This window comes from Cinclus cinclus, chromosome 5 (genome assembly GCF_963662255.1).
Source record: "Cinclus cinclus chromosome 5, bCinCin1.1, whole genome shotgun sequence".
Classification (NCBI taxonomy): domain Eukaryota; kingdom Metazoa; phylum Chordata; class Aves; order Passeriformes; family Cinclidae; genus Cinclus; species Cinclus cinclus.
This window is the reverse complement of record NC_085050.1, coordinates 72,593,697-72,613,505: the sequence shown is the minus strand read 5'-3', so window position 1 is coordinate 72,613,505 and position 19,809 is coordinate 72,593,697. Positions and strand designations below refer to the sequence as shown.

Here is a 19,809-nt window from a genome sequence, read left to right as displayed (position 1 = left end):
CTACCTTTAGAAACTGATGAGCAAAAGGTTTACCTTGCAGAATTCCCCTAAATTCCATGACCTTTGATTTAATTTCTCCCAGAGGAAGGGGTTGCCAACTGAAACAGGAATTGGTGATATTTGGATCTGCAGATAATTCTTGTCCCCAAATTCCTTTTGCGAGGCTCTGAGCTCATCTCTCAGAACAGTGACTTTCACCAGCAACCCCATGCTTAGGGAGGATCTTCTGGGCACACAGGGTCAGGGGGGTGTGGAATGTTCTGGGATTTGTGACTGAGCTATAAATGGAAAAAAAACAGAATGAAAAACAGGTGTCATGTGCAGGGAAATGAAATACGGAAAGAAAAGAAAAATGTTCTTTTCTTACTCAGCATCACTATTTTCTTCACAGAAACCATGCCTTTGAATAATATATTTTGCACTTCTAAGAAATACCACATTTAATTTTCTGATCCGGGAAAATTAGGGGATCCCTTTAGCAACATCCATGCCATTTTTTTTTTCCCTTTTGCTGTGAGGACAGACTGGTTTCCATAATAGCTGCCAGCAGCTGATGGAAACAGAGATAACGAGAGTTTTGCAGTTGAAAAGTAATTAATTTGTATTCCCCCTCTAGTTTTCTGCAGACGAAGGTCTGTCTTCCCATTTTTAATAACCATTTACATGAAAACAGGAATTTTTCCCTGAGGAGCTTGTCTCCTGCTGCCTATCCCTAACTTATATTTATAATCCTATGTTTGTATCACCATAATTATTGCTGCTGTGATTAATTGCAGTAATATAAACAGGTTTGTAGCTGCAGGTGAGCAAGAAGCAGCAGAAATCAACGATCACCAAAATTTATCTAAAATACTGTTTTGCAGAAAGGGAGGGAAAAAATAGGAGAGAGAGAAATGTGGAAAATTGGTCCTGAATCCAGGAGGGCTTATCTGCCTAACTTAGTCTGTGACTAATGGGAAAGATATTCATACCTATAGAAAAAACAGAATTTGATTTTTAGATTTTTAGGGGAACTCCCATGAGCAAAACCATAAGATCTGGAATGTAATTAGGGTACTGATAAAGGCATTTTAGGGTTTTAGCCTTGAGTTTGATGATCAAATAGAAGTGTGATATTACATCTTGCTGAGCTACTTTTTTTGTTGCTCCAGCTTTTCAAGGGTGGCTTGGGGAAATGAAATGGGAGAGCGTATGATGGGCGTTTCACATAACAGAGTGATTAATTATCAATCAGCAGAATTATCAACCTGTTTAATGGAATTAATTAAGATGATTTCCTTGTGTCACCGTGATGTCTCAATGCCTGCTGATGGCTTTTGAGAACTATGCTGGTGTTTCTGTCACTGAACACTGCATGGAAAAAAGATCTGACTGGGTGGGCATTTGCCTTGGCTGCTCCTCAGCTGGTGCAAAGGCAGCTCTTGCTCGCTGTGTTCTCCCAAGTTCCTCTTTGCTTTTCCCAGGGGAAGTGCTGCTGCTGGTGCCGATGCCGGCGGACGGCCCCGCGGACTCCTGGCAGCTTTTACCTGATGGAAGAGCAGCCTCACCCACCACCTCCTTCACCCAGCAGGACATCAGCGATGGCATCGTGTGGTACAGGCACTCTGGAGCTGAAGTAGAGAGTGACTCCTTCCAGTTCCAGGTATTCCCCATCATCTCCCTAGAAATACCACGTCGCAGCTCTCTGGGGTTACTCCGCTTGTGTCTTGTGAGTCTTGAGTTTTTACAGTAACACAGATGTGTGTGTAAATACCTACTGGCAAATACACCACCCTCTCATAAAACCTATAATATTTACACCAAGTGAAAAACATTCCAAGTGCCTTTTTCAAAATGGTGTGTTTTGTGAGCCCCAGAGCCACACAACCCTTGCTTTTCTAAGCTAATAATTTAATTTGGGCTTCAGAGCCCTTCATCTTGCCAACAGACCAAAAGGTAGAAATACTCCCCAGCAGCTGGGAAAATAAAATAAATCCCCACTCCCCACAGGTTTTTAAGAGCCATAAAGTTCCTCAGACAGGTCCTTGCTGTTTGCTGGGAGGGTTTCACAGCCTCTTGTAACTAAGCCTACGTGAACACTGGCACGCAGTGTTTGTTACATCTGGTTTACATGGCAGAAGCAATTACTGTAGCTCCGGAGAGGCAATTAAGGTAATTTCTGAAGTAATTAACGTAAGTGATAATGAGGAATTTGTGAGTGTCAGTGTTGAACAAGCTAATCTTTGGCTTAATTGCTGCATTCCTCTTAGAGACTGTGCATTTTGCATGAGTTTAGGTTTTAGTATCTCGGAGCAGTAGCAATAATTGCACAGAGAGCTAAGTAAAGGGAGCTGGGAATACCTGCTCACATCAGGAGACCATGGCACTCCTGCCCAAGCCTTGAACTCTGGTTGGGACATTTCAGGGCCAACATGTTGTTTTCATCAGTTTTAGGGCAGAGCAGGTACAGCAAATGCCTAAAATGACATAATTCCTTTCATCAGAACTTAGATTTTAATGCATTTTCTAAAAATTAGGCTTCAGGATGTCCATTCCCACTCACAAAGTGGTCTGTGGAGTTCCAGAGCATACTGCCATCCCTACTAAAACATAAAGCCATAACTGAGTCTATCAAAGAAGGGAGCTGTATTTCTTCGAGTGCTTACTTCACCCCAGGATTGCTGGGAATATTTGCAGGCTCACCTCTAGGGAATGGTTCTGGTACTGTGAATTTTTGCCAATTTATATTGACGTAATTTGCTTTGTATGACTTTGCTGCAGGCTTGCAATTAGGAGTTATGTACCCTTGACTTAATTCTTTGGTGCTAGAGTGGAAAATATTTATAAGTCTGTGAAACACAGGTGCAGCCCATCTTGGAAGCTGCTGGGATCACAGGGAGCCCCTGCCAGGGGAAAGTCTGAAACTGGTCTAGGAATTACTCACCCATTCATGTGGTCTTTCCCTCCCAGGTGTCCAGCTCTGCCAGTCCACAAACCAGCTTGGAAAGCCACGTGTTCAACGTTGCTGTTCTGCCCCAGACACCCAAAGCCCCTCAGCTTTCCCTGGGCTCCTCTTTGCACATGGCTGTAAGTGATAACACCACACAGATGGCTGGAGTAGGAATGGGAGAAAACAAAAGATTAGAAGAGTAACTGGGGTGGGGAGTGTAGAAAATACCCGTGAAAACTTGAAAAAACTCAGTATAAAAAGCGATGAACGTACAGACTGGAAAGGAGAAGGGGGGAAGAGACATAAAATTGACATTTTATGGAATTCTTACCCTTTCCTGAGAAGCCAGGAGGGATGGCAAGAGAGAAAAACTGTGGGTTAGACTGTACTGAATGGGTTTTGCCATTTGTAAACTTGATCCAAACTGGAGCTCTGGGAATGTCCGTTTGGATGAGAGTGGTCTCTCCGAGGTGGTTCCTTCCCTCGCTCTGTTGATTGGAAAGATGATCTTGGAGTTTCAGGTCAGTTTTGTGGGCTGTCAGGCTGTGGTGAAAGCCTTCCCTGTGTGTCCCCACCACGTGTGGGTGAAGTCCAGCTGTCCCCTGCACTTCTTCTGTTCTGCATGAAAGACGTGGGGCCAGCAAAGGCAAAGCAAGTGGTGGGAGAGGGATTAGTGGGAAGTCCATGGCACAACAGCCTTGTCAAGGTTTAAAATAGTGGTGACCTTTCCTGGGTGATAATGAAACACAGCCAGACTGCTACTTGGAGACATTTATCTTCCTGCTCCTGACTTTTTGTTGTTGTCATTATTGACAAAATTGATGGGAGAGATGTCTGGCAGAGCCACACAGCACTGGGTTTTATAGCTAATTACTCCCCACAAAATTCAATAGGGCCATAAAACACCTTTTACTTCACCACCTGTGAGTCCCACCTTTGGGAGAGACAAATAGGCCTTGGAGGCAGCCAGGAAGAAACATAACCTTAAATCTTGCCGTCGGAAAAATTGCACTTCCCTGCCCCAATGTGATGGAGTTCTGTTCATTTGTCTTCAGACTCCTTCAGAATGAGACTTGTTAAAGCTGAGAGCGAAGCACAATACTTTCCCATCCCTCTAGTCTTGACTTTGACTCGTGCTGCTGAGAAAGGTCAAGGCAACTTTGATGACTCTTGTGTTAAACTGGACACAGTGTCTAATATTGTTTTTTCTTCAATCGAGTTAACCTGCTTCCCCCGTATTGGTAACCTCTCATGTTCCAAAGCAGATTATTTAAGTGCCCATATCCTTAATTTAGCTTGTTCTCTCCCTGTTTTGCTTGAGATGATGAAATGAGCTGGATGCTTTTCATACCTAGCTGAACTGTTTATTTTGGCGACGTCTCATAGCTGTTAATTCTGCAGGATTAAGGTTCATGAACATGGGGAAATTAACTGGTTTGGGGCACTTAAGTCTCTTCAAGCAGCACTGTAATTCCTTTAACGCCCTGCCTGCCTTTGGTTAATGATAATCTTGTTATGGAAGGAATAGAGCAGTTTCAGGCAGGTTTAAAACAAAAGAGAAGGCTTTGGTTCCTCTGTACTCCAGTGGAAAGGGCTGAGTCATTTTCAGTGTTTCTTTTAAAAGAGAATCCAGTCCAGCCACATCAGACTATATGAGAAAACCACACAGACAATTAATTGTGCGTTCATCCAGAGAGTTCTTGATAAAACTAGTTTTTCCTTTCTCTGTTTCTAAGTGCTGTAGGCCAAAAGAGAGACCCTGTGAATGTGAAGGTTGTGCATTTGCAGGGGACAGGGGGTCAGGTTTACGTTTACGAACTGGACCTTTACATTTAAAAACTGTCCTATATTTAACTAGAGCAAAGGAAATTCTCTTTCAATGCATTTTTGGGTGGATGTTCCCATGTCTCTGGCCTTGGTGCTCATGGTCTGATGTGTTTATTGAGGTGCTGGAGGACCGTGTGACAGTGATTGAGCCTCATCACCTCTCCTTTGTAGACCCGGAGATTCCCAGTGAGAAAATCCTGTACAACGTGACTGTGCCTCTCCTTCCTGGGCAAGGCAAGTGAACCTGTTGCTGCTGCATTAATTGCCATTTTTCTGAGCACATCTCCTCCTTCCCTCACAGTCTCATTCTGTGGAGGCACCTGTTAATCCATTTGGCCTCTTTGCTTAGCTTTTAAACGCCTCGTTCCTCAACCCCATTCCTTCGGCTTCCTTAGGAATGTGCTGCAGAGCTCAGACAGTTTTTGATGCTGTCTGAATAATATTGAATGTTGTGTCCTGTGGTTTTCTGCTTCCCACCTCTCCAGTGAGAGGTTATGTGAAGAAATGCCTGAAGAATCTCTATTTAATTCCTCTCATCCCTGGAGCCCATCCTTGATGCAGTTGCATCCATATGACTTGTTCTGGAACCGGTACAAAGAAGTACCCGGGCAAAGCAAAGGAAGCTGTGCAATCAGGTGGAGTAATTAACCCCTCCTGGTAATGTTGGCGTCTCTGCATCCATAGGTATCGTGGAGCACAGGGACAGGCCTCTGTCCCCAGCCAGGTACTTCACCCAGGCAGACATCAACCACGGCAGGATCGCTTATCGCCCGCCGACCGCCGCGCCTCACCTCAGGGAGATCATGGCCTTCTCCTTCGCCGGTGAGCATCCCTGTCAGTGCTCCTTGCAGGGCTGGGACAGGCAGCTGGACTGCTGCTGTTCCTCCCTGCTGAGGGAAGGCTCCTGCCCAGTTCAACATCAGCGCTCGCTTTCTCCAAAATCCTCCAAATCCACATCAACACGTGCTTTCCTGTCCTGACCACCTTCACTCTGTGCTTGTGTCTGTCCCACCAGGTCTGCCAGAGTCCGTGAACTTCCGATTCACAGGTACGTGAACCACTTGCTCTTGCCTGGAACAGAGCAGTTTTCATCCTTCTGTTTGCCCTTCCCATTGCCTGTTACTCCTTGGCCTTCGTCCTGCTGCGGGCACACCTGTGGCTCTCAGCAGGGATTTCTGGAAAAGCACGTGCCTGGGGAATACTAATTTGTGTGGTTCCTAGCAGTGTTTTACAGAAGCTGAACTGCAGTTTGCTAGAGACATCTTTTTCCACTGGCTGCCTGGAATTAGTCCTAAAAGCCTGATTGATTCTTGCTGTCTCCCCAGTGTGAGCAAGGAGTTTTATGCTCTCCTTTTTTCTTTTAATACAATGCAGAGACATTTCTGCAGTTAAATAGCCACAGATGAGCTGCTTGCCTGTTTAACACATCTTTCTGTTTCCATTTGCTTTCTGGCTTCCACCAGCAAGAAGTCCTTGTTCTAAGTTAGGGTCAGAGATAAATGCTCCTGGCCTGTGTGAAGTGTGTATGTCCACAGATCAAGGTGTGGCCTGGAAAGGTGGGAGATGAGTCAGCGATGTGGGATGGGGATTTTTGTACAGACAGGTGAATTTCCCAGGCCAATAGTCCCTGCAGACCCATCCCTGCACTCAGGCGTGGTTTCTGTCTGTGCCTAGTGTCTGGTGGGGAGCACACGACCCCAGAGATGGTGTTTGTCATCCACCTGCTCTCAGCAGAGCAGCAGCCTCCGGTCTTCCAGATCGCAGCTCCGTTCCTGGAGGTCAGCCAGGGGGGCAGAGCCACCATCGGTGAGTGGGGGTGCATGGGGCAGGGAGTGGGGCTCAGCTCATGCCAGGAGGCCCAGGTTCACTTGTACAGGGGTCACTTGATAGTCACTCTAGGAGAGAATTCCCTGGTACAGCCTGAGCATCATTTCCATGAAACTCACAGATCTTGGGCTAGGGCGGCTCCGGAATTACTTACTTCTCTTGTGCTGACTCCATTATGTTTTGGGGTTTTTTTTTTGCTCCATTCACACAGGCTATGCTCTCTTTCCCTGGCACAGGGATCCAGTTGGCTGTAAGTGACACGGATACAGCTCCTGAGGGACTTTTCTTTGAGCTGGTGAAACCTCCCCATCATGGCATCGTGCTCAAGTACAGCACAGATGTGCAGGAGCTCATGAGAGCGGGTGAGTGGAGTAAGAGTTCCCTCAGTGCAGGAGAGAGGTTTATCAGCCTGGCTGGTTTAGGTGAGCAGGAGACAGATGTCCCTGGCAGATAAGGATGCATCCATGGGGAAGCCTTACCTAGCTGGGAGCTCACAAAGCAGCTGAAAAAAAACCAGAGGGTTGGTGCCGTCCTTGAGAATCTCGAGGAGTCGCTGTGTCCCTGGAACTGGGAAGGTCACAGCTTGTCCTCTGCCCTCCCTGTTCCTTAATTAATGTCCTCATAACTCACAGCCCTGGCAGGATGGGATTAAAAGCCAGTTTAGTTCTTGATAAAGGTTGCTCGAGTTGGATTCCTGCTCTGAACAGAGCCTTTCTGACTCGTGTGTCTCCCCCTGGGAAGGAGACACCTTCACCTACGAGGACGTCACTCGGAACGCTCTGCAGTACGTGCACGATGGCTCAGCAGCAGCAGAGGACAGCATGGAGATCTCCGTCACCGACGGTGTCACCACAGTCACCACGGTGCTGAGGGTGGATGTGTCCCAGCTGGATACCCACGGCCCACAGCTGGCCCCAGGCTGCTTGCTGGCCGTCACCGTGGCCAGCAAAAGCTCTGTGACCCTCTCCCGACAGCACCTCGCTTACACGGTGGGTTTCCATCTGTTTCTAAAGCCAGGGAATGCTGCCAGCCCCCCTTCCTTATCCCCCCCACACCTCTCTGCTGTCAGCATGGATTCTGGGTAGAGAGCTCAAGTTTTGACTGCTGCCAAAAAGGGGATAACAGACTCTTTCATCCCACAGGGATTTAAGGTTATCCCCATTTGACTGTAACAGAGGTGAACTGCCATGCTAAACATGAGAACCTAGTTAATCCCAGATTTTTCTATCAAACAGACTTGCTAATAAACCACATGGATTTGCTAAGTTGTTAATCTCTTGGAGATTTCAGCCCCCTCACCCGCCTTCCAAAATTGCCTGGTTCTTTTTCTGAGCAGATTGGAAGGGGGAAGGATTAAACAAACTGAAGATGCTGCAGAACTTGGTAGCTTGAGTTTGTCCCAGGGTTTGTGTGCTGTGCAAGAGTTTTCCTGCTGGTGGCATTCCAAGGAAGCTCTGTACTCCTTGCAGATGATGTAACAACCTCCTGAGCAAGGAGAGATCATAGTACGGGTGTGAGGCTGGAGAGACCCAAGCTGAGAGATGCTGGCTGTCAGACGCGTGATTGGGATTTTTTTTTTTTCCGAGGGATCAGTCTGGAATCTGTCCTGTCCTCCTCTTAAGGAGGAAGGCTGACAAGGGAGCTGCTCAGGTTTAATCTGAGTAAGAGGACAGATAAGGAAAGGAGGATTTCACTCCTGATCCATACGCTCAGGATTTGTTGATTTCTGCTCTACGTCTTATTTTTCAACCACCTAACAAAACTCTTCTAAGAAAGATGACATCTGACTTGTGATACCATAGTGTGGTACTACTTAATGTGGTTGAAAAGAGATAAAATCAGCTTTTAGTTCAGTGTGAAGCACTTTGAAAATGAAAATACCAGTTTTATGTCTTGGAGACTGTGTTAATGTGGTACAAGGACATAGAGAAAGCCTTTCTGAGCTGAGAGAAAATGAAAATAAACTCTGTGGTATATTTTGAAAATGTCAAACCTCCTGACTCTCTTGTCATCAGTAGAGCTTTATTTGATACTCATCTGTGGGTCAGACCCAGCTAGGCAGGTATAATTCCCTATAAAACACTTATTCTTCCTTCCATTTTTAGTGGAACAAAGCTATGGCTAATCTTCCCGTGTTTTGATTTGGTTTGTTTCTTCATGCTTAGGACAACAATTCTCCTGACTCAGAGATCAGAATCCAGTTGATCTCTCTGCCAGCCTATGGAACCCTCCTGAGGATGTCCAGTGAAGAGCTTTCCAAGGTTTATAATTTCACCATGGAGGACATCAACAGCCAGAGGATCAGGTAGAAAAGAGCACTATGCTCCTTCAAGCCATACAGTTGAAAACTAAGTGGACTTTTCCCCAGGGATCTCTGGGCTACTTAAAAGAATTCTGGGAATGAATGTCAAGGAGGGTTGGGTACTGAGACACCACCTCTTTTCCAAGAGGAGTGCCTTCACCTCTAACTGCAGGGATGGGATGGATCTGCCTGGGGGTCAGTGAGACTTCCTGACTCCCGTTCCCTGATCCCACAGCTACTCCACCACGTTTGAGACCAGCAATCAGCCCATTACTGACGTCTTCCACTTCTCAGTCCTGGATGCTGACAACAACCGGCTGGACAGGCAGATGTTCACCATCACCATCACATCTGCCCTGGCACTGCCTGCACTCATGGCCTTTGCTGACCATGTCACTGTGAGTGCCTGCCCAGGACGCTGGGGACAGGGACAGGAATGGCTTAGAAGGGAGCAACTGAACGGTTTTCCTGGACCAGGGAAAATCACTGAATAAAATGTGGTGTTACTTGTGCCATGCAGAGGGTGAACAAATCCCTTGGAGTCCAGAGCAGGCTGACAGTCCATCTGCATCCCTGAACTTCATCTGTTTAGATCTTTTCCAGTCAAGAGCTGCTTGTCCCTAGGGTGTTTTCTTCATACCAGTGGAGCAAGTCAGATTTATCCCTACTCAGTATTTCATTCCTAATTTCACCAGCCTGTGTGTAAGAGATGGGCAGAAGGCAAGTCTGAAGACAACTGGTGCTTTGGACTGACACAGAGCTTTTCACACTCCTTATCAAAGCCTTTGGAAGTCATCCCCCTCCCTTCCAGTTTTGCATCCCCCTCCTTTGCCTCACAACAAGAAATGCAGGTCTTGCTCTGTGAGAGGTCGCCTTGACTCTGCCAGCTCCCTCCCTGCCCTGATAAGGAACTCACAGGCTCCTCTTGGAGGCCAGGCAGGCTTTGTTCTTCCCATCCCACCTCACCTCCCTGCTGAATTCCTGATTAACAGACCTAGGGGAGGATGGGACAGCACTCCAGAGCTCCAGAGCCCGGGCAAGCCTCTTCCACAGAGGCAGCCTCATTCAGTAAGGATCTGTGTTGTCTGCTGGTGCTTTCCAGGTGGATGAGGGAGGCAGGGTGCTGCTGCTGGCTCATCACCACTTTGCTGCTGATTATGATACTGCTGCCAAGGAGCACCTGAGGGTCACCGTGGTCACTCTGCCTGTGTATGGCTACATCGAAAACACCAGGACGGGTAAACTGCTTGGCTCTCTCTCCCTTCTTCCTCCTGGCTGGTTTGTGCTCCTAAGAGGATCATATCTGTCATATCCCATGGAGGGCATTGCTCGTGCTGCATCTGAAACTGCAGCTTCCAGTGCCCGCTCTAACACAGGAGATGTTGCTTCCCTCAAAGGCCACAAGGTGTGGGAAGCCAGGTTGTAGAAAGGAAACTCCCTCCTTGTGCAGCCTTTACAGTGTGCCTTTCTCCCCCTCATCCTGCTGGGTTTATGTGGAGTTTATCAGTCATTTAAGCATCCTTTCACCAGTGATACTCTGGTTTGCAGGTGAGAGCTTTGGCCCGCAGAGTGAGTCAGTGGGGACCGCAGATGCATCCTTTTCCCTTCAAGACGTCCTGGAGAAAAGCATTTACTACTTCCAGAGTGTCCATGAAAGCATTGAGCCCACAAGTGACGTTTTCAGCTTCTATGTGAGTGATGGCTTCAGCCAGTCAGAGGTGCAGAGCATCAACATCACAATCCAGGTATGGTGGCTTCCAGAGCCCTCTCCTTTCACACAAATGCTTGTAAAGGGCAAGCTTTACTCCTTCCTTTTTGGTATGTGGCAAGGGGATCAAAGGGAGATTGCTTCCCCTAGCACAGGCACATAATTTGTCTGGGATACCCACGGACAGTTGTGCACTGTGGCCTCTTCCCCAGGGCTTACTGCTCTGGTGTCTCCTCCCTCTTGGAAGCAGCCATGATTTGGCTGGATAGATTTGGAAGGACTGGTGATGCCAGCACCAGTACTGTCATTTGAGAGTTTGTGTTTAATTCGGGTGGGTCTTTCCCCGTGTTCATGTTCCTTTTTGTGGCGGCCTTTGTGCCTCTGCAGCGGCGGAACGACGAGCCCCCAAGGATGGTGCTGGAGCCTGTGCGGGTGCAGGAGGCCTCAGCCGTGGTTGTCACCAACACCTCCCTCAGCCTGCAGGACCTGGACACTCAGAGCAGCGAGCTGGTCATCGTGGTGAGCCAAAGTCCTGAGCACGGTATGTCCTGACAGACCAGGGGGTGAGGGACAGGGAGTCTTTCTGCATTGGTGTCTGTCTGTCTGTCTGCACGGTGTGTGTGTGTGTATGAGCCCCTGCTGGGAGAGGAGAGCCTGGCACGTGGGATAAACGACAATTTGGACCAGGGTTGTGCTTGAGGACAGCCTTGTTCTTGGCGAGTTGTCCCTCGCTCTTTGCTGCGGAGCAGAAGGGGGCAGTGCGTGTGTTTCCCTGGGAAGTTTCCTGCTGTGTTCTCCCAGTCCCTTCTGGCAGGTGGCATCTCTGTGCAGGGTGCCAGGCACAGGCTCTGTCCCCAGCAGGCTGTGTTGATCCCTCTGTTATTTGCCAGGCCAGCTCCGCAGAAGGCAGAGCGCAGCAGAGGCCCTGGAGCAGGGACAAGTGCTGTCCAGGGGCTCCTCCTTCACCTACCAGGACATTCTGGATGAGCTGATCGTTTACACTCGGAGCGGTGCCGCGGCACAGACAGACGAGTTTGGCTTTTCCCTCACCGACGGGCTCTACACACAGGCAGGGAGGCTGGAATTCTCCATGGAGCTGCCCAGCAAACAGCCACCCACGGTAGCTGTCAACAAGGACCTGCAGCTCCCAGCTGGTACGGGGACAGGGATGAATGGGAGTGGCGTTGCTGGGTGCTGCTGGATGGTCGATGCCAGCCTAAACCGATCGCTTTGCTGGGCTGGCTGGAGCTGCTGGTGGGTTTGCTTTGCTTTCTCTGGTGCAGGCTCTGCAGCTCGGCTCACTGCACAGCACCTGAAAGCAGCAGCTGCTCAGTCAGGGGACACGGCCATCAGATTTGTCCTGAGGAGGGACCCCAGCAGGGGCCAGCTGCAGCTGACCACAATTGATAGTCCAGTCCAGATCTCTGCCAAAGGACCCCTCAAAAGTTTCACCCAGGCTGATATAAACAAAGGTGAGAGTGCTGCCTTTTAGGTAGTCACAGCAAGTATATAAACCAAGGCTTGTTCAGGCAGTCCTGTGAAGAGCATGGAGTTGGACTTGATGATCCTTATGAGTCCCTTCCAGTTCAAGATATTCCATGGTATTATGATCTTTGTGAGAGGGGGATGATGAGCTGAAGAAGGGAAGGGAGAGGGAAAGAAATAAGGGCAGGTTGTTAAGTTACAGCAGAACCTAAACATATGTTAAAAAGTCTCTCTCAGCAGGAGAAAAAGAACAAAGAGAGAAAGTAATGAAACCCAAATCCAGTAGCCCTGTCAAGCCCCAAGTGCCTCGGTTGATGGTGCCAGCCTGCTTCCAAACTAAGAGTTAACTGCTGCAGCAGTAATAAAGCATCTCTTTTCTGCTCTTCCTCTCTCCAGGGCACGTGGTGTACAGCCACAGGAAAGGGGATCCCGGCGGAAACTTCCCCTTCACCTTTGACGTGATAGATGCAGATGGCAACAAACTGATGGACCAGGTTTTTTACATCCGTGTGATAGGTAAAATGTGGTGCTGAAGTTCTGTTTCCTTTGCTGCAGAGCTCAAGCCTGCTGCTCACAAATTCCCATCCCATGTGTACTGCAAGGCAAAATGTAATTCTGAGATGTGGTTTTGATGCTCTGTCAGTTCAAAGGCCTTTGAAGTGAGGGGCATGGTGAGACTTCACGCATGTAAGGGTTCATTGTTTGGCTTCTCAAAGCCTCACTGAAAAGGTAGAAAAAAATCCCCTTAATATCTTCATGCGGATTGTCTTTAACACATTGCAATGTTACCATCCCTGATTAACAGCAAGGCCCAAAGGTCCTGTTCCGGAATTATCAAAATATTTGTGTACGTGTTGTCCTTTTCTTGAGCACAAGCACCCGAGGGAAGGAGTGTGACTGTCTCCTAACTCAGCTTTGTGTTTAACCCTCCCAGAGGACAGAGTTCCCCCCTCCATCATCACCAACAAAGGGCTGGTGTTGGATGAGAACTCGGCAAAGACAATCACAACCGTGCAGCTCTCGGCCACTGACCAGGACAGCGAGGTCTCCCAGCTCCAGTACAAGGTCACCCGGCAGCCACAGCTGGGGCATCTGGAGCATGTGGCCTCCCCAGGTGAGCAGGGAGGTGTTGGGCCCCAGGTGAGCAGCAGAACGCTGCTTTTGAGGAGGCTTTTGAGCCCTAAACATTCACTGCAGGGAAAACATGCCCAGAGGCAGCAGCATAGAATGCTGATTCCTGTTGGAAATCAAAGAGCCACTAGCCCAGAGGGTTGGGGAATAAGGCGAGTGGAGGCAGAGCAGCCCAGTAATCCCATCTGAGGATTTATTCAGCCTCAGGAGCAGTTTATGGCCCTGCTGCTGCTTCTGCCAAAACCTTTGGCCTTTGCTGTGAGCAGCGCAGTGCCCCCAAAAAAATCCATCCTTTAATATCCTTGGTAACAGTCCGTCTTGATGAACTTGCTTTCTGTCCCCCTCTTGGCCAGTACATCCCTTGATCCCTAAACCCCAGTCTATTTCCCTGGCTGTGCTTTGGAGGGAGGAAGGGAAGGGTCCACCAAGTTTATCAGGCAGCGATGCTGGGCTGTGGCGGTTGTTCTGGATCATGAATTCTGGTTGTTCAGGGAAGGGGCTTGGTCACTCGTGCTCATGTGATCTGAATTTCAGAGCTGCCTCTCATGCCTGCTGACAGTGTGAGTGTGCTGGCCCCTCTCTGATGAATTAATCTAAATCCGTGGTGTCATATAATGCGCTCTTCTGATTTTATTACCCTCATGTAAGATTATATTTCTTCTTAGCTTTAGATTTCCCATTAGCATGAGATTAAAGTGAAAGTAAATATCTGCTGTGTGTTTTCAGCATGCAGACGGTTCCTGTACAGCTCAGTTTGAGTGTGTGGTTTGCCTCATCTTCTCACCAGAAACATGTTGAAAGGGCAGGAATAATGAATGAGCAAACTACTCCCTGCTGAGAGTAAATTAAAAACTTGCAGTATTTTTGTCTAAAGTACAAACCAATGAATCTTGTACTTGGGAGACTTGAATTAAGGGCTTTATTCCTCCTGTTGTTTAAAATCTGATGATGATTCTGATTTCTGTGCTTTTTCATGTCTGTGAGGGAACTAATGAGGATATGTAGTCACAGACTGAGAAGCAGTTGTAATCATGATTTAAATGAACTAAATGACCTCTCTGCCTAAGGAGAGAGTACTGAAGTGTTCAAAAGAGAACCCAAACTTGTACAGCTAATGAGCTCTGAGGTGTCACTCAGGATCCTGGTGTCTTTTGAAGTGTGGCCAGCACTTGTCAGCAGCCATTTAGTGTGATATATTGGTGGCAAACTTCTTTTTCAGGGTGTTTGTTGATAACAGCACTGAAACTGTTGAACACAGCACTGAAATTTTAAAAAAGCTCACCTGCTTTTTAAAATGCTTCTCAGGTACTTTTCTGTGGCTGTGTCACACCTAATGGTCTGTAAAGATGGCACCATAAATCACTGCTGAAAAAGGGACTTTGTACTAAATGCAGGGGTGCAAGGAGGGGCAGAGAGAGCAGACACTTGGAAGGCATTTTGGAAAACTGCTGTTTTCCAAAGGAAGCTTCAGCTCATCCTCAGTGGTGCCACGGTTGGGTTAGTCCTGCCCAGCAGTGACAGTCCAAGTGTTACATGGACCATTTTTCTGCCTCCTTCCTGGGAGCCACACTCCCAACAGGATGAGGTCAAAAGAAGCCCGGACTTCTTTTGGAGAAAGGTTTTTTTTAGGAGGCTCTGTGCCAGCTAAATCCCTGGCTCAAGCTGAGGTTCATGGGGCAGCCTGACTTGGATCAGAACCAGCCAAAAACTGAGTTCTTGTGCCTGAATATATCCTGCTTCCTGTAGTTTTTGCCTGCTTTGCTCTTTTTGTTGCACCTTTCCCCCCTATTGTTTATTTTCCAGGGACAAGAATTAATTCCTTCAGCCAGGCAGACTTGGCCTCTGGCAGCATCCAGTACATCCACACCAGTGACACGGAAAAGCACACGGATGCCTTCACCTTTTCTGTGTCTGATGGGAGAAACGAGGTCAGTCCCAGCCTGACTTGTGCCCGAGTAGCAACTCTGCTGTGGGGCAGAGGTGGCTGTTCCCCCCTTCTCCTGCTGTGAGATTTCCCACATCCCTCGGGGCAGGGAACAGGGAGCCCCATGTGGCCTCCTGGGACTGGCTCGCTAAGATCTGAGTTCCTGGTTTTCAGCTGCTTGCCAACTGCTCCCGGAGCTCAGCTTTGATCCAGTGCACTGATGGTGTGGTGAAAACAGTCAGGCCCTGGAGAAATGCCTTTTTCCTGCTTTCTGAAAGAGAAAAGGCATAGCTGCACACAGAGGGAGAGGGGCAAAACAGAATGAGAGAGGGAGGGAAAAGGGATGTGCTCCACTATCATAGAAAGAGGGAGAGTTAATTAGTGGGGAGGGATAAAGGAGATCTTGTTCATGTGATCTGGGCTTAGCAGCTCAGATTTACTCCCCAGACCAGGCTGAAATGAAGTGACCCCAACTGGGGATCGCCGTGCTCTTGTGATGGAGTCGCACTCTTGGAAGGCTGAATTCATCAAGAGAGGCTTTTCCTCCTGTTCCAGGTGAGCCAGACATTTGACATCACCATAAATCCCGTGGATGACTCCTTACCCATAGTGCAGGTCTTTGGGATGACAGTTCAGGAAGGGGTGAGAAAAACCATCACCGAGTTTGAGCTCAAAGCAACAGATGCTGACACAGAGGTAAGGCAGGACCCCTTCCCACCTCCTCCCTCCCCTCTTCTGCTGCACACCTGGGCTGTTGGGAAAATGGGCTTGTGTTTGAAGACTTGTGGCCTTGGCACTGAGTTTATGCTTGGCATGGATGGAAACGGTACTTCCTCCTCTTCCTGGGTCTGGCCAGAAGCTGAGATGTCTAATACTAGCTCTACCTCGCTGCTACTTCCCCTGTAGCAAGAGATCTTGGGGTAGCCAAAATCCTACCCCAAAGGTTTTTGCTGCTTCCACTTTGCTGCTGGGACACATTGCCCATTGAATGGCTGCAGGAGCGGGGACGGCTCTTGTGTTCATGGAGCTGCCTCAGACCAGCTGAACCAGCAGTTGGATGGGATGTGCCTTGTTTTGTAGGGTGCCAGCCTGGGAGAGGGATAAGGAGAGGGCAGGGCTCGGGGGCAATCAGCAACGTGCTGTGCTAGCCGTGGTTGGGAACACGGACGCAGGGAAGCTGCCTGGCCTGGCCCTGAAGTCGTGTCCCCAGCTGTGTCCCTCCACGTTTGGGCACAGGTGGAGTCCATCACGTTCCGGGTGGTGCAGGCTCCGCGGCACGGGCTGCTGGAGCGCAGCGGCCCCGGGCAGCGGCCGGTCCCGGCCACCACCTTCACCATGGGTGACATCCACCAGCACCGCGTCAGCTACAGCCACGACGGCAGCGGCGCGCTCAGGGACCGCTTCACCTTCACCGTGTCCGACGGCACCAACCCCCTCTTCGTGGTGCAGGACGGCGGGAAGAAGGTCAGGGAGGAGCGGGGGTGGCGGCTGTGAGCTCATAGGGAGCTGCCTCCTCTCGGGGCAGGGTGGGCCGAGCTGCTGGGGCTGCCCCGAAGGCGAGGGCTGGGTGTTCTCAGATGGCTTTGCTCCTTCCCCTCCCTCCCCTCTCTGTGTGCAAACTCGCCCCAGGACCTTGATCCCAGCCGAGCTGGAGGGAGCCAGGCTGGTAGGGTGGTGGGTGAGGCTCTGACTCCTGGAAATCCCCCTGTCTCTGAACTGTCAGGTCGTGACCGCAGCACCGCAGCGCTTCCAGGTGGACATCCTCCCTGTGCGTGATGGCACACCCAGGGTCCTCACCAACCTGGGCCTGCAGTGGCTGGAGTACACGGATGGCAAGGTAAAACCTGCCAGCCTCAGCTTGGGCTGCTGCTTAGGAGAAGGGGCTTGGCAAGAGAGCATCCTCAGCCTTCAACGCTCTAATTTTTGTGATGGAGAATACCCTTCCCTGGGTACATTTTTAGCTTTGCTGGTGGTGAAGATGTCTTGATGATGTGCTGCAGCAGCCATAGCAGAGATGTATGGCTTTCCAAGGATATGGTGCAGGAATTTCTTGCTCTAATGTGCCTTTGCTGTGCTGAAGTCCAAACAAAACACCAGGAAACTGTCGGCTTGTTTTTGAGGAGCCAGCATTAATTGTAAAGAAACACTTTGTTCCCAGAAAAAAATATGAGTGGAAGATGCTATAGCAAGAAATGGTATTAAGAAATGGCTATCTCAGCTCAAACTCCTCCCTTCAGGAAGAGCACTCCTGCAGCCTCGAGCAGCTCAATTTTCTCTCTTCCTCCTGCTGTTAAAAACATTTTGTTTTTTAAGAGAAAGCAAAATGTGGTGGAACTGAATCAGATCCACATGAGAGCATTTGAAAGTGGCTCTCATGGAGGCTCACCAGAGCTGTCTGAACTGTCTTGAGTGAGTCCTTCAATCTGAGGCTGTTGGCAGATGGTTTTTTGCCAAGCAGGGCCTGACATGAGCATGCACACAGTTAATGGAATAGAGCTTTAATAAGTGAGACCCAAAGATTTGTCCTAGCTTTTAGCCTCTGCTAAATAAGGCTGGGCAGCTGCTTTGGAATTTGCTTTTCTTCAAGCCACATTTTGTCTTTTTAATTAAACTAACCAGATGCCAGGCAAAATTTGAATCCTTCTTGTGTTGTCATACACGTGGGATATCTCTCTTCAAGGCTCCTCTTCACTTTCACATCCCTAGATGTTCCCTCATGGAGAGCTGTTTTGACAGAGGGGTGGGTTGGGCTTTTTTTATCAACGGTCAATCAGACTTGCCCTGCTGGAGCTTTGGTTTTACTCCCTTGGTTTGGCTTTAATCCAGGCCACCAATCTCATCACTAAGAAGGAATTACTGACGACAGACCCTGACACAGATGACAAACAGCTGATCTATGAGATAACAACCGGTCCCAGAAATGGTAATGTGGAGAACAAGCTGAAGCCAGGGACAACTGTGACCACTTTTACACAGGGTATGGAGCTGGGCTGTGTCCTGCTGCTTTTTTCCATCAGTTGGTTAAGATAAGGAAGAAAATAAGTGGGAGGGGAGAAGACAAGGGGCAGATCTCCAAAGTGTGTGGGAAATAAGCATTGAACTTAACGCTGTCAGTTGCAGAAATCCTCTAATTTCTTAGAGATACCAGCCTGTGTCCTTTAGGTTTTCCCAGTTTCTCCAGGCTTGTTAGAGCTGGAGATGTGACGTGGGACAATAAAGAGGGGTTGTAGATCTTGCAAGTGCATCTGATGACCACAGTCTGGCCAAGGTGCAGAGTCAGCAGTGTGGGGAAAGCTCACTCTTGCAGAGCTCTGAGGCAAGGGGAGGTGAGGGGGGTAGCTGCTTCCTGGGCCACTGTGGTCCCTGATCCCTGCAGCTGTGCAGCTCCACACTGCTCATCTACAAAACTGCCTCTGGATTTCTGTGTTGACTCCCTGGATGTTCCCTCCCGGCAGAGGATGTGAACCAGGGCCTCGTTCGGTACGTGATGCATGAGGAGAAGGTGCAGGAGACCATGGACAGCTTTCAGTTCCTAGTGAAGGACAGCAAACCCAACGTGGTCAGCGGCAACGTCTTCCACGTCCAGTGGTCCCTCCTCAGCTTCGCTCACACCAGGTAAGTGGCACCAGGGTCCCTGCACTTGGCTGGGAGCTTACCTGAGCTTCCTACAGCATGGCAAGGAAGTTCTGTCAGTGAGGAGAGGGGCCTGCCAGGCTAAACCACGGAGCAGCTGCCCTGTTCCGAAATCCCCGATTGTTACCGTGTCTTGGGTTTTCCATGGAGGCCGCGCTCACCCCGAGCGAGGTGCTCGGGGTCACACAGACGCAGGGTTTGCTCCCCAGCCCCTTATCTGTGTGTGCTTGATCCCTTTCCACAAACACAGGGTTTGCTCCCCAGCCCCTTATCTGTGTGTGCTTGATCCCTTTCCACAAACACAGGGTTTGCTCCCCAGCCCCTTATCTGTGTGTGCTTGATCCCTTTCCAGCTACACGGTCCGGGAGAGCGCTGGCTCCGTGACCATCCCTGTGAGGCGGGTGGGGAACCTCAACCAGTACAGCATTGTCCTGTGCCGCACGGAGCAGGGAACAGCCACCTCTGGATCAGCATCACGGCCCGGACAGCAGGACTACGTGGAGTACGCCGGGCAGGTGGGTGGGCACACGGGAGAGGCACGGCCTGACCGCGCCTGCCGCAAAGCTGGAGTGAGGAATGGATGGAAAGGGGTAAAAACACCGAGGAGGGTGCGTTTTATTTGTAAAGTCAGAGGAGGGAGCAGGGTGAGACAGGAAGGACGACGGGCCGAGGAGAGCAGGCGGATTGCTGCCTTCCAGGTGCAGTTCGAGGAGAGGGAGGACACCAAGGCCTGCACCGTCGCCGTCAGCGACGACGATGTGTTCGAGGGCACGGAGAGCTTCTCCGTGGAGCTCAGCATGCCGGCCTACGCCCTGCTGGGGAACGTCACCCGGGCCACTGTCACCATCACAGACCCCGAGGACGAGCCCACGCTGCAGTTTGACAGGAGCACGTTCCACGTCGCCGAGGGCGCCGGCCTTCTCTCGGCTCCCGTGCAAAGGAAAGGTGGGTCGGGCTGGGCTGAGCCCCATGGGAGGGACACCTGCAGAGAGGGAACCCTCACCCCCAAACCCTTGGGCTTTGCCTGCTTACAGTTTTGGGGT

At 49.7% G+C, this 19,809-nt stretch overlaps 1 protein-coding gene across 1 annotated transcript in view; it reads left to right on the top strand.

Moving 5' to 3' along the window:
* The window catches only part of FRAS1 (Fraser extracellular matrix complex subunit 1), a 76,355-nt gene that overhangs the window by 45,730 nt on the left and 10,816 nt on the right, over positions 1–19,809 (top strand). The window contains exons 29-53 of the mRNA XM_062493678.1: positions 1,464–1,642; positions 2,950–3,066; positions 4,876–4,990; positions 5,441–5,578; positions 5,772–5,804; positions 6,431–6,562; positions 6,820–6,945; positions 7,325–7,572; positions 8,749–8,888; positions 9,121–9,283; positions 9,988–10,123; positions 10,434–10,630; positions 10,981–11,134; positions 11,484–11,747; positions 11,877–12,065; positions 12,475–12,594; positions 13,013–13,192; positions 15,013–15,137; positions 15,689–15,829; positions 16,370–16,597; positions 16,857–16,970; positions 17,960–18,110; positions 18,589–18,748; positions 19,119–19,281; positions 19,465–19,711. Coding sequence (XP_062349662.1) covers positions 1,464–1,642; positions 2,950–3,066; positions 4,876–4,990; positions 5,441–5,578; positions 5,772–5,804; positions 6,431–6,562; positions 6,820–6,945; positions 7,325–7,572; positions 8,749–8,888; positions 9,121–9,283; positions 9,988–10,123; positions 10,434–10,630; positions 10,981–11,134; positions 11,484–11,747; positions 11,877–12,065; positions 12,475–12,594; positions 13,013–13,192; positions 15,013–15,137; positions 15,689–15,829; positions 16,370–16,597; positions 16,857–16,970; positions 17,960–18,110; positions 18,589–18,748; positions 19,119–19,281; positions 19,465–19,711 — 3,960 coding nt within the window. The remainder of the gene's footprint in view (positions 1–1,463; positions 1,643–2,949; positions 3,067–4,875; positions 4,991–5,440; positions 5,579–5,771; positions 5,805–6,430; positions 6,563–6,819; positions 6,946–7,324; positions 7,573–8,748; positions 8,889–9,120; positions 9,284–9,987; positions 10,124–10,433; positions 10,631–10,980; positions 11,135–11,483; positions 11,748–11,876; positions 12,066–12,474; positions 12,595–13,012; positions 13,193–15,012; positions 15,138–15,688; positions 15,830–16,369; positions 16,598–16,856; positions 16,971–17,959; positions 18,111–18,588; positions 18,749–19,118; positions 19,282–19,464; positions 19,712–19,809) is intronic.